At 50.3% G+C, this 12,111-nt stretch overlaps 1 protein-coding gene across 1 annotated transcript in view; it reads left to right on the top strand.

Moving 5' to 3' along the window:
- The window catches only part of SPRY3 (sprouty RTK signaling antagonist 3), a 12,456-nt gene extending 603 nt beyond the window's left edge, over positions 1-11,853 (top strand). The window contains exon 2 of the mRNA XM_085324382.1: positions 4,302-11,853. Coding sequence (XP_085180508.1) covers positions 4,349-5,269 — 921 coding nt within the window. The 5' untranslated portion in view covers positions 4,302-4,348 and the 3' untranslated portion in view covers positions 5,270-11,853. The remainder of the gene's footprint in view (positions 1-4,301) is intronic.
- Positions 11,854-12,111: the final 258 nt, after the last annotated feature.

Below are 12,111 nucleotides of genomic sequence, written 5' to 3'. Positions count from 1 at the left end.
GGGCAACCGCGGCGGGGAGCACGCGTGGGACGGAGCGGTCCTGGATGCGCACGGGCTCTGCGTGCGGCGGCACCGGGGGAGCCGGGACAGGCGTGGGATGCGTGTGCCGCGGGGCTGGGGGTGCTGGCCGTGCACGCGTCCTGCACACACACGGCTATGCGCGTGGTCGGAGAGCCGGCTTTTGGCGAAGTGTGAGCTGTGTGCACTGCAGGACCGGGGGGATCGTGAACACGCCTGGACTGTGAACACGGAGGGGCTGGGAAGTATTGGACACGTGTGGGCTGTGTGCGTGGAGCGGCTAGGGGCTGCGCGCCGGATCCAGGCTCCATACAGGCTGTGTGCCCGGCTGTGTGCACAGCTCACAGCTGTGAGCCGGATCCAAGACACGCGTGGGCTGCATTTGCAGTAGGGCTGGAGGTCATGGACACGAACGGGCTGGGTGCCCGGGAGGGGTTGGGGCCGAATCCGGGCCATATGAGAGCTATGTGCGCAGTGGGGCTGGAGGCTGAGTTGGATCTGGGTCTGAGTCACACACGGGCTTGGTGAGCTGTGGGGCTGAGGATCGTGGATGCACACAGGCTGTGCAGACAGTAGGGCTGGGGGCTGCCGAGGCTGGACGTGGACATGGGTGGGCTGTGTGCACGGAAGGCTGGGAGATCAGGACCATGTGTGGGCTGCATGCAAAGCGGAGCTGGAGCATCAAGCTCCTCTTATGGCTTCATCCTGTACTCCCCTCCTGCCTGCACCCTGGAGATTCCTGTCCTCCAAGACGAGCAGTGCAGCCGGGCAAGGGCTGGGGCTGCTCTGGCCACTGGCAGCTGGGGAGAGCAGGGCAGGGCATGGGGGTCACTCYGAGGGGATTGCATGAGAAGAGCCCTTTTCTTCCACCTGGGCACTCTGTGAARACCGCTGCTGGCTCGCAGCCGCCTACACCGCTGGACTTGCCTGTAAATCATTTGCTTTTACAATCCCTCCTCTGGCCCATTGTCACACAAACTTTATATGTTTGGGGCTGCTGGTGGTCATAAAGCTTGCCCAGTTTCTGGGGCTGGCATGCCTGCCTTGCTGGGAAGGTGTGAGCAGGAGGAGGAGGCTGGGGACACACTGCCCCAGTCTCCTCTGGAAGGGTCRCAGCAGCATCTTGGCCAGGTAGGCAGGGAAGGAGCAGCTGGGCAGTGCAAGTGGCAGGGCCACCTGCATCTTGAGGATGGATGGATGGCCCACCAGAGGACAGCTGGGGAAAGAGACTGATGGCAGCCCCAGCATTGAGCTCACTTGTACTGGGTGGGCAGGAAGCAAGGGGAAGGTAAGGATGCAGCAATGAGCACTGGCATAGCCAGCCCAGTCCTGGCCCTAGCCGCTGGCCCCTGTGCACTGGGCCATCTAMCTATGCTTGCCACTGGCTCTTCCATGCATTTCTGCCTGCAGATGACTCTGGTCATTCAGTTCCTCTTCTCCCCCATCCTGCTGGACTGRCTGAGTCCCAGTGCTCCTGGGTGCTTGGCAGCTCCTCTGGCTCCTGGTGACCACACCAACTGGTATCCAGTCAGGTCCCAGAAAGACATCTTTGCCCCCTGGCCAGTGAGCCTGGGTTGGAGTCTGAGTCCTGTGTCTGGGGATTGTGGGTTCAAGGGCCTTGGTTTAGTCCYGGGTCCTCTGAAATTGGACTTTCTTGCCTGGGATGCTGGATCTAAACTTAGGTCTCAAATTCTAAGTACACATGTTGCAACACACTGTGTGACCTGATTCCCACCTCCTCTATCTGCTTGCTGTCCCTAAGACCTCATTTGTGCTTCCAGTGTCCCAGGTCCCATTCTTACTACCTAAACATGGCCTGATCTCACAGGTCTCCCAAGCTCCTTGTCCCAGTCTTGCATACAGTGGCAGGTATAGCTRTACCAGGCCTGCCCTTAGGATGCTCTTAACCTCCAATTTCTACTGATTCCATTGCAGTGGTACCTTCTGCTGCCCAGGTCTCTCCCTTTGGGTCATAACTATGTTCAAGATCACATGGGAACTTTTCCAGAGCTCCAAGTCTCATTGGCTGAGTCCAAATATCTGTGCACTGCCAACTCCCAAAGCACAGGTTAGAAGGSACAGACACCCAGGTGTGAGGAGTTCCTACCACAGCAGGTATGAATCAGCACCATCCCCTAGAAATGACAGGTGGGATGTGGGTCCTATGAGATGTGGGAACCCACTGAGTTTGCTCACTGACTTTTTGTCCCAGCTGCAGGTATATGTTTTATATCTTCGGGGTGTAGAACCTTCTGTTATTTCACCATTTTGTTCTTCAGTAAGAGCTTTCCATATGTGGAGCTCAGTGCCTGCACATAACCACTGACAAGAGGGTGTCTTGCCTCTGTGGCCCATTCCCATCCTGGCAATGTTCTCATAAAACCTTGTATTGGATACTTGTGCCTTCCTACTTCACCTTGCTTTTTCTGTTAAATAAATTGGTTCCCAAGCCAGTCACGGGCACAGTGGGAGAGCAACTTACTCATTGCCTGTGTCTCCTTGGATGAGGTAAACATCTCTCTTGAGATCACCTGGAGGGGGAGTCAGGTGGGCCTCATGCGAAGAAAAAGTCAAATCTAATCAGATCAGTTGCCTTTTCTTTCTAGGGAGGAGGATGAGGCGACTCAGATCTTGCTTTAACAGTCAAACTAAGTTGCCTTTGCTTTTTACTCTGCTCTTCAAGGTCAGCCTAGCTAATGAAAATCAGTCTTCCCTCTGCCTTTCTCTGCTGCTTGGACAGATTCTACCTGTGGCCCCTCACTTACTTGAAAGCCTCTGCCACTGCTGGCCACCTGGCCTGCTGAGTATGTGCAATGCTGGTGTGGAGCTTCCTATTGAAACAGAGTCTTCCTGTGGGCCTGGGCACTGTGACAATAGCTGCATCTCTTATGGATCACACATTTGTTCTGCCAGAGGAGAATGGCTTTGTCCCGGGAAAGCTGGCTGTCCACAAAAACCATGTACCCAGTATTGAAATCAAGGTTTGAAACGCTGGGGGAAAACTCTTCCCAGCTACATTAATGGTGCCTGGCATGGAACTAATGGCTTCCMTTCTCTGTGTGCTTCTGTGCTGCTATTCACAGCTTCATTTTGCATGTAGCTGAAGYGGGAAGTTTCTCTGTCCTCTTCCCTCATAAGGGCTAAGATCTGGATCCACTGTGGAGAGGCAGACAGATCCAGTCCTGTGATCCTCTTCCCCTCATCTAGGCCCCACAGACTCCAGTGGCAAGGTCTGAAAGCCCAAGTTTTTGGCAAGGTTGTTGACACTGTGAGGTTAAACCTGCTGGTGGTCATCTGCCAAAAGAAYGGCTGGACACAGGAACTCTTGCCTGCACTAGCCCACAGCCCTCCAAGGGTGCTAACCTTACCTTCTGAAAAAGTGGTCACTGTTCCCAGTGCTGCAGACTCAGGAAATCCCATTTCCTGAAAACAACAAAAGCAAACATCATGGCAATCTCTGTGCAAGAAGTAATACAGGGCCTGCCTGCTGCTAAATCTGCTTTCCCTGCTTCATCATGTACTTATGTTGGGTTTAAAATGAAATCTGCCTTTCTCAGAGCGTTTGTGAAGGGGGTAAATTGGCTCCTGGGCTGTCGCTAGGTTGCAAGGAGGAAAACTCTGAGTACTGCAGTGGAAATTGCTAAGACTCAGAGATGCAGATCTGTAGGCTTGACCTGTCCCTGGCCGAACACACATCTTATTAGTTGTAGTTGGTTGTTGATGCTGCCTGAAATTAAATGTGTGTTCAGTTCACCTCCTTCCCTGTGCCCCTGAAATTCAGCCACTGGCAAATACAGCATATGGCACTAGGGGCCTATATTGAGTGTGCTGGGAAGCCCCGGAATGGACTCTCCTGCTCTGGGGAAAATGCTGTTCCTGGCTCTGTTGCTGAACTCTGGATAAGTCACAGCTTCAAGTTTCCCTTCCTCTAGAGAGGGCTGGCACTGCCCATACGGAAGGAGAGGGAGGAAGGTCAGACAGGTCGCATCAGTGCTTAAAAGAAGATAGGAAAGCCTTCTACGGAGGGACGTGGAAAGCTCAACAACACAGGGAGATGCTGTGTCCGCCTGTTTCAAGGGACAGATCTTATGGACCTTGTCTTTTGGAAATTGTTCAGCCTAAGTCTTCTCAGGCTCAGAAGTACCTTGAATATGGCTGCTGGAAATAATTAACCTTGTTACCTGCTTGGAGTAGCTCTCCAGTCAGCCTTCACTTCCTGATTTGTATGGATGGATCAAATAGTAACACAAATGCTTTCTCTGTCTTCCTGCCCCATCCTTTAGGATTTTTAGATGTGCCCTGATGACGCAGAGTCTCCTTACTCCTGGAAATGCAGCTCTCCTCCAGTGCGGCYGAACTCAGTTGTGACGAGACAATGGACCTGCCTGCTGAGGACTTCCAACAGGTCCTGTCCATTGACCAAATCCGCTCCATACGTGCCAGCAACAACTACGTGGAGAGACCGGCTGTTTGCTTCCAGCAAGCTCACTCCAATCCATCCCTGTCACAGCCACCACACAAACAAGAGTGGTCTCAGGACCGCCTGCTGTCTTCCACCTTCCAGGACCTGCACCGCAGCCACAGCCAACAGCACCAGATGCCACCTTTGCAGCAACACATGAGCCATTCCAGCACGGCCAGCTCTGTGTCCCAAAGCACTACAGCCTCAGACCAGCGGCTCCTGAGCAGCCTCACGCCTTCACACTCTGGACACTCCCTCGTCCGGACACAGCCCAGAGCWGGTGAGCTGAAGCCAGAGGAATCGCCGCTGAAGGGGGTGGTGGAGAAGCCAACTCTCCACACTGGGCACCTCTTCATTTGCGAGGAGTGTGGGAGGTGCAAATGTGCCCGCTGCACAGCTGCCCGCAGCCTACCCTCCTGCTGGCTTTGCAACCAGCGCTGCCTCTGCTCCCCAGAGAGCCTCCTCGACTACGGGACTTGCCTTTGCTGTGTCAAGGGTCTCTTCTACCACTGCTCCACTGACGATGAGGATACCTGTGCTGATGACCCCTGCTCCTGTGGGCAGGGATCCTGCTGTGCCCGCTGGGCTGCCATGAGCTTCCTCTCTCTCCTCATGCCCTGCCTCTGCTGCTACTTTCCTACTCTGGGGTGCCTCAAACTTTGCCAGAGGGGTTATGATGGCCTGAAACGACCTGGCTGCCGCTGCCAGAACCACACTAATACGGTCTGCAGAAAAATCTCTTCCTCCAGTGGCACACCCTTTCCCAAGACACTGGATAAGCCGGTATGACCTTCCTAGGGAGGAGAAGCAGGCTTTACTTCTCTTCTTCCTCCTTCTTTCCCTTCCTTCCCCCTCCTCCTTTGGCTTTCTCTGCTCTGCAACTCTCCCCCCTGCCCACCACCACTTCCTGGGAATGAGACAAGTGAACTATGTGTCCCACGGCTTCCAGGGAGCATGAAAGCTGCTTGGAGGCAAGGAGGGCTCACTGCTGTGACAGAGCTGATGGCACACAGGAGATGGTGTTTTTGCACATGCTGTCAAGGGACTGTGACAGGCAGAGCAAGCTGCGGTTGTGTTTTCCAGTCGTGGCTCTGTGGGGAAGGGCATTCTGGTGGGAGGAGGGGAAACCTCAGGACTCTGACCTCAGAAGGCCTTAGAAGCTATCACTGTCCTCCAGTAAGGTCCAGGCCCTTCTGGAAGGGGGAAGAGATGGGTTCATGCATCTCCACTTGAGAGTCCTCCGGGAACTGGAACATGGTTTTTCTCTTTTTCTCTGGCACTTTTCATGGGTGGCCTCTCTGAGAGTGTCCTCTCCCTCTGTGGTAGGTTTGCTTTCCCAAAGGGATTAGGATGCTAAATGACAGGTGGAAGTCACTGGGAGAAGCAAGTGAGCTTCAAAATGAAGTGGCTCTTTATTTTTCTGTCTCAAAGAAAAAGGGAAGGTGTGGAAAGCTTTAGAAACTTTCTGACACAGGAAGAGCGAGATATTGGAGGCAATCTGGTCCACTCTCTCTTCTGCCCAGCTGCAGCAAGGGAAAGGCTCCCTCTGGGAACTGGCTGAGAACAAGAATCTGCTTTGAAATTGCCGTTCAATTCCTAATGCTTTGAGGTGCAGTGCTAAAGGGCTGTGCMCAAGGAGCTCTCATTACATATCCAGTGGGCTGTGAGTGAGGGGCACTGCTTGCTGCCTGGCTGCATCATGCCAAGCCGAGAGGCTCCATTCCATCACTGAGTGGACGCTGCAGGCACTGGTGCCCAGCCTGGCAGCCCCATGCTCAAGCCCCAGGAGCAGAGCAGGCTGTGATGCTTGTCTTCCCTTCTTCCCTTGCAGGTTTCTCCTTACGGGATAGGGTGAGGTACACTGAGGAGACAGGAATAGGGCTTAATTCTGCTATTCTGTTCTCTGAAACTGTAAAGACCTTCTGCTGATCTGGTACCTTCCACCAGCATTGAATTAGCTTTAAAAAATCCAGACTGAACTGTCAGCAGCTGACCACTCACACTGCTCTCCTTGTCATTTAACARTGATCCTGGGCAATCCCCCAGTGGGGACTTCTGGGGCTTCTGCTTTGTGCTGGGTGAAACAGAGAGCAGAAGGGAGGTATCTAACAGATCTGAGCCTGACCTTCCCTCTCCACAGAGGTAGCCTCTGAGTCATCACCTAGTTTTGGCCCATTGGCATGTCACATCAACACCAGTGTCACACCTGCCAGCAAACCCTGTTGGCATTGCTGAGGGTATTCTGCAAAGGTGGCCACCTGCTGCAAACTGGAGATGAGTCTGAACCAACCCCTCAGGCTGGGCCATCTGCAGACCAGAAGGAAACCTGAATCTGGGTCAGTGCTTCATAATTTACTTGCTGTGACTATAATAAGACAAATCTAGTCCCTATAGCTGAGAGGGAGTTGGAGGGAGCTCCTCTTGGAGCTAGGCCCAGCCCCATCTCTGTTGCAGACATGTGACACCAGCTCTCAGCTGTGACCTTTGCTGACATCAGCCAATTGACCCAGGGAATTTAGAGCCAGACTCATTTTCTGGTGCTTGGCCCTGCCCACCTGGCCTTCCTCTGAGATGTTTGACTGCAGGCATGTGTGTGGAGGGAAGTGAATGGTTCCCCTGGAGAAATATATGCAACGTCGCTTGGCTTCTTCCAAGTCCCTGCCAACTAAGGCTTGTCCATTGCATTCACTCAGCCATCTCTTTATGTAGAATTCTGTGGATCTATTTTTGTATATATAAATATAAGTTAGGATGGCTAGGACTATTACTAATAATATTCGTGATACTGCTGTGAATGGTGCCAGATAAAAGGTTCGGCTTCCTGGTACATTTGCACATGCTGGATAATGATTTCCCAGTCTGTTTATTGCTAATCCTAGACCTTTAGCTCCTAGGTAGTTGGGAGAAGGGGAAAGGGAAGTTTACAGATTGTCCTRGTGGGGTTTTGCTTTGCAGAGAGTGAGTAGGATTCACCACTGGCTCTAGGATGAGGTGAGAGTTAGACTCATGCTGGGATTCCTCTTCCTTAACATTTGCTATCCAGAAATAGGGGTAATCTAAGCTCCCTCACTTGCAGAAAAAGGTGGTTCCAGAATGTGGTATATCCCATTTGAAAGTACAAGGGATAAATTATCTTCTGATGGTGTCTGTCTCCCTTGACTGTWAGAGACACAAATGTTGAACTCTTAGTTCCCTGAGGAAGGGGAGATGAATCCCATCTCTGGTATGAAGCTTGTATCCGGTGTGTGTTACTCACATGACTAAAATCTTGACAGTGACTTCACCCAGGGCTCGAGGGGGCTGTTGAAAGATACTTTCTCTGACCAAAGACAGAGCGCCCATTTCCATAAGCTGTGGTGAATTCAGGATGATGCTCTGGGTTATAATGAATTCCTCCTGGCATTGAGGAGGGAGAGGCCCATGCCTGTGAAGTTTAAACATCCTCTGAGGCTAGTCCTGGACTCTGAAATCATTTGGGTTTTAAGGCAATGACCTCCTCAGAGCATTTCCTATAGGTATAAGTGTGTATACCCCTGTAAGATCTGCCCGTGTCTCTGTGGCATCACTTATAATATACACCGCAAACATATTAACCTATATGCCAATAATTGCTTGGCTTCCTATTTCCAAGTGATGCATAGGGGACAGACTTCCATCAAGAGGCATCCTTCCTTTTGAACACTCAGTTCACTTTTCTATTGGTGCTAATTAAACTCCTTCCAAATGTAAAATCTTTTAGGGGAAATAGTCCCTTTTCATTGAGGATTTGAGGAACCAGTTTATTTCAATGAGAATGTGAAATGCATCATTGAAACTTTTTAAAGAAAACTAATGAACAGAATTTTCCAACTTSTTCTACTTTGATTTTTTTTCTCCTTTCTAAATGAATCCTACTTGCAAATTTAGTTACCACCTCTGTATCTCTGCAATTCATTGCTTCCTCTCCTGATGGTGGAATGACTCAACATATGAAGCTTCATCATTTTCACGGCCTCCTAAGTCATGCACATACAGGGTGACCTCCCCCAAGTGCTGGAGCTGTAAGATGAGAACATCACTGTCCACATATCAGATCCTTAGAGCAAGTTTCGCTTGGCAATAGCATGGTAAAGTGTAGTCCTGCACAACTATTGCAGCATATTTGCCTTCAGTAACTGGTAGGAGGCCAGGATGCCTGCCAATAGCCTTCTATCTAATAGGCTTTTTTCTGGGTCAGTGTGAAAGTCCCATTTCTAACAGCAAATCATGCCATAGCCTAGGTGCAGGGCTGAGGAGTCTGGCCAGGTCTCCTGAATGTCTCATCTCAAGGAAGTAACAGACTTATGTGGTATGTTTTGTAAAATATGGAACACACAGAAGGAAACTGGAGCGGGAGAAAGCCCCTGATCGGCACGGAGGAGTAGAGTGCTGGGCTTTGGTTTGACTGTGCTGAGGGTAAAATGCAGAGCTGTGTCCAGGCCTTGTTGTTGCAATGGCTACAGCAGTTTAGAGCTGTCTGACCCCTACACCGTTCACAGTGGCAGGAGGCTTCATGTACCATTATTGCTTCCCACTCCCGGAAGAGCTTCAGCAGGTTCCCATTATTTAGGCTCAGCAGAAAAGACAGACCTGGATTTGCCAAAAGCTTTCTGAAGGAGGCCAGCTCTAGTTCCCTGAGATTATTTGGTGTCAGGCAGGCCACAGGTGGCCTCTGATTAAGTGCTCTCTGTGCTTTCCCTGATGTCTTCAAACCAGATCGGTCTTGCTTCCTTTTGCTCCAGTCCTTCCTGCTCCCTCTCCATCTCTGGCTGCCAGATAGTTRGGTTTCCCTTTAGATAGGACTCCAATTTTGGTTGGGGTTATGAGCCTCTTTCCTGCCCCACCCTGAAATGAGTCAGATGACATCTGCTCCAGATGTTTGTCCTGGCAGTTTGGGTTTATCTCTGTCTCAATGTGTCTTTTTTGGTTTTGTTTTTGGAGAGTCACATGCTGAGCTCTCTGCTTTCTCTGTGCCCCTGTGATTTAACTAGGACAGAACCACTTTGCAAGAGAACACATCTCTGTGTTGTGTGCCTGTGCTGGTCATAGGCTCCTTTCCCAGGAAGCATCAGGGGCTTTCGAGCAAACTTAGGAAAAGAGAGACTCAGGGGCTAAAGGAGGAGGAAATAGGGCAGGAGCTACAGAGCAGGTCCTGAATTCCCCTTACTCTGCACCTCATGCAGGAGCCTGCTCTTTTCTTCCCAGCAGATCTCTAAGGTTAGAGACCCTGAGAGCAAGATATGTAAGAGATGTGCACCTCTAACCACATAAGAACTCCTGCTGGCTCCTGCTTTGTGTCAGGGCTTCACTTGGCACCAGTTCTCTCCTTCCCTATGGGCAAGCGTGTGATCAGTGACAGCACTGGCTAAGAGGGAGCACTGGGGACTGAGCTGGAGTCTCCCTTCTATCTCAACACCCCCAGCATTCCCAGGCAGAGTGCCCTTGAGTTGCTGCTCAGGCTGCCACCTCTCCCTGACAATCCTCGGTGCCTTGCATTGAAGCACCCACTTCCAGCCAAGTACCTCAGAGAGTAGTTGATTGGTTGTTGTTTTGTTTTGTTTTTATTTTTTTTTTTTTTCTTTTTGGGGGGGGGGGGGGGAAGGGGAATGTCCTTAGGATTTTACTCCTAGATTCCCACAAAATCTCATTGAGTTGGCTCTTGCCCATCTCTGTATGTGAACTCAAGGACCTGAGGGGAATTGTCATTGGTCAAAATACGCCAAAGCACAAAATAACAGTTTGTGAAGAGCTGCTTTAGTGCAATAGAGAAGAATGAGCRGAGGGGTGAGAGGAAATACTGCAGTGTTTACATGAGTGGAAGGAACAAAGGATGGGCACACCATGCCCCAAATCTCATATTGTCAGCACTTACTTTGTTAGTTCRTTCTCCATCTCTGGTCCTTGAGTGTTTCCCAGCTGGCTAACACTGGGAAGACTGGGAGGTTTGCAGATATTGGAAGATCTAACTTTTCTTGATCAGTAGGTGAAGGAAGTTGAGAAGGGATGTACTCACACCCCATCTTGRAGTCAGTTCTCAGTCTTTAATTGCATCCAGTTCAGTCTTGCCTCCTTTGAGGAGCATATGGAGCCCATTCCTGCTGGATACTCACATGCAGTTGGAGAATGTTGGTTGGGATCCGTTCCATGTGGGCAGAATCAGAGCTGTGATCTCCGTCTGGCTCAGTCTGCTTTGGGATATTTCTCAGTAAACACTGAGCACTGAGATCTCTTGCAAACTGCTTCTTCTTCTTCTTCTTCTTCTTTTTTTCTTTTTTTTTTTTAAGCTGCTCTTTGATCCCAGACTGCAGGTTTGGAGCTTGCCCAGGTGAATTTTTTTTGTCCTACTTGGGATAAAAGTCTCAGAAGAATCCACTTAGGGCATTAGCCAGAGAGGCTGAAAGGTTCCCTTGCAAAGGGTCTGTAGACGGGAGGGATACTGGATGGGTGCAAAGAGAGCAATGCCTCTTTGCGGCACATGTGAAATCAGTAAATACATGAATGCGGAGCAAAGGGAARCAGAATCGGTGTGCAGAAGCCCAGGGTGTGAGGACAGAGGCCTGAGTCTCTCTCCTGTTGAATCTTGTTGCAACACCCTTAATGGCTTCTGTGGGAGCAGGACCAAACTCCTCCCTGGTGAGTGGGCCTGCCCACTGGGAGAGGAAGTTTCTCACATCTCTGCCTGTCCCAACTATGGTAACAGCCGAGAGGTGTGTGCTCATTCCTGGACCTGGCACAGTCAGGCCACCCCTTTCCCATGCTGCTGCTCTGCTCTGAAGGAGTCCTTTTCCTCCTTCCCCTTTCTTTCGTCTGTGCCCCTCCTTTGCGAAATGATCCTCAGGCCTTTGTGATATTCTGAACGGGCTGCTGCAGCCTCCTGCCTCCCCAGGTGTCCTTAGCACAAAGTTCTCCTTAGAAGATGGATCCCCTTGGCTTCAAAGGAGAGTCTCGTACCAGGAACTGAAGCATCTAATTCTCCATTTAATTGGTACAAAGGCATTCTGTACAGTGTATAAAGAGATCCCTCCCCTGGCTGTCTTTATCTGGGTTCCTTTCTGTAAGGTATAATACATGTTTATAATCCGATGGCTGTTTTTTGACAATACTCTTGTAACTTTTAAGGGGGGGAAACAAAAAAAGAAAAAGAAAAAACAAAGTATTTATTTGAAAAGTTTATTTTAAAGATAAGAAAAAAATAACCTATTTATTTTAGTGCACCCTCTTCTGTTTAGTTTTCTTCTTTTGCAAAGCTAATAACTGTTACTGAACCACTGCTGAAATGAAAGAAGTAATTCTATGAGTGGCTTCACAAGCCCACTTAGAGCAACTATTCAATAAAAATATATATTAATTTTGAATGGTCTCATTCTTGTCTTCATGGAGAGCAGCAGCCAGGTGATGGCCAGCCCAGCGCATGACTCAGACTCTTGCTTTGGCAGGGCTCTTACTGGCCGCTGTGGTGCTGGCACTGAAGGGGCACTGCTGGATGGCTGGACTTACACTGGCATTCACTGAGTGTTGGGGAGGTTGTTTTTTAACTCTTTGAGATCTCTGCTGGTAGTCCTGTGCTCATGCTGAAGGAAAACCTGAAAAATTCCACTGAGTGTCTTAAGGCT

The sequence above is a fragment of the Rhea americana genome, unplaced genomic scaffold (genome assembly GCF_003343005.1).
Source record: "Rhea americana isolate MKP2758 unplaced genomic scaffold, rheAme1 scaffold_90, whole genome shotgun sequence".
In the NCBI taxonomy this organism is placed as follows: Eukaryota; Metazoa; Chordata; class Aves; order Rheiformes; family Rheidae; genus Rhea; species Rhea americana.
Note: the sequence above shows the minus strand (reverse complement) of the source record. Positions and strands in the feature narration are given on the sequence as shown.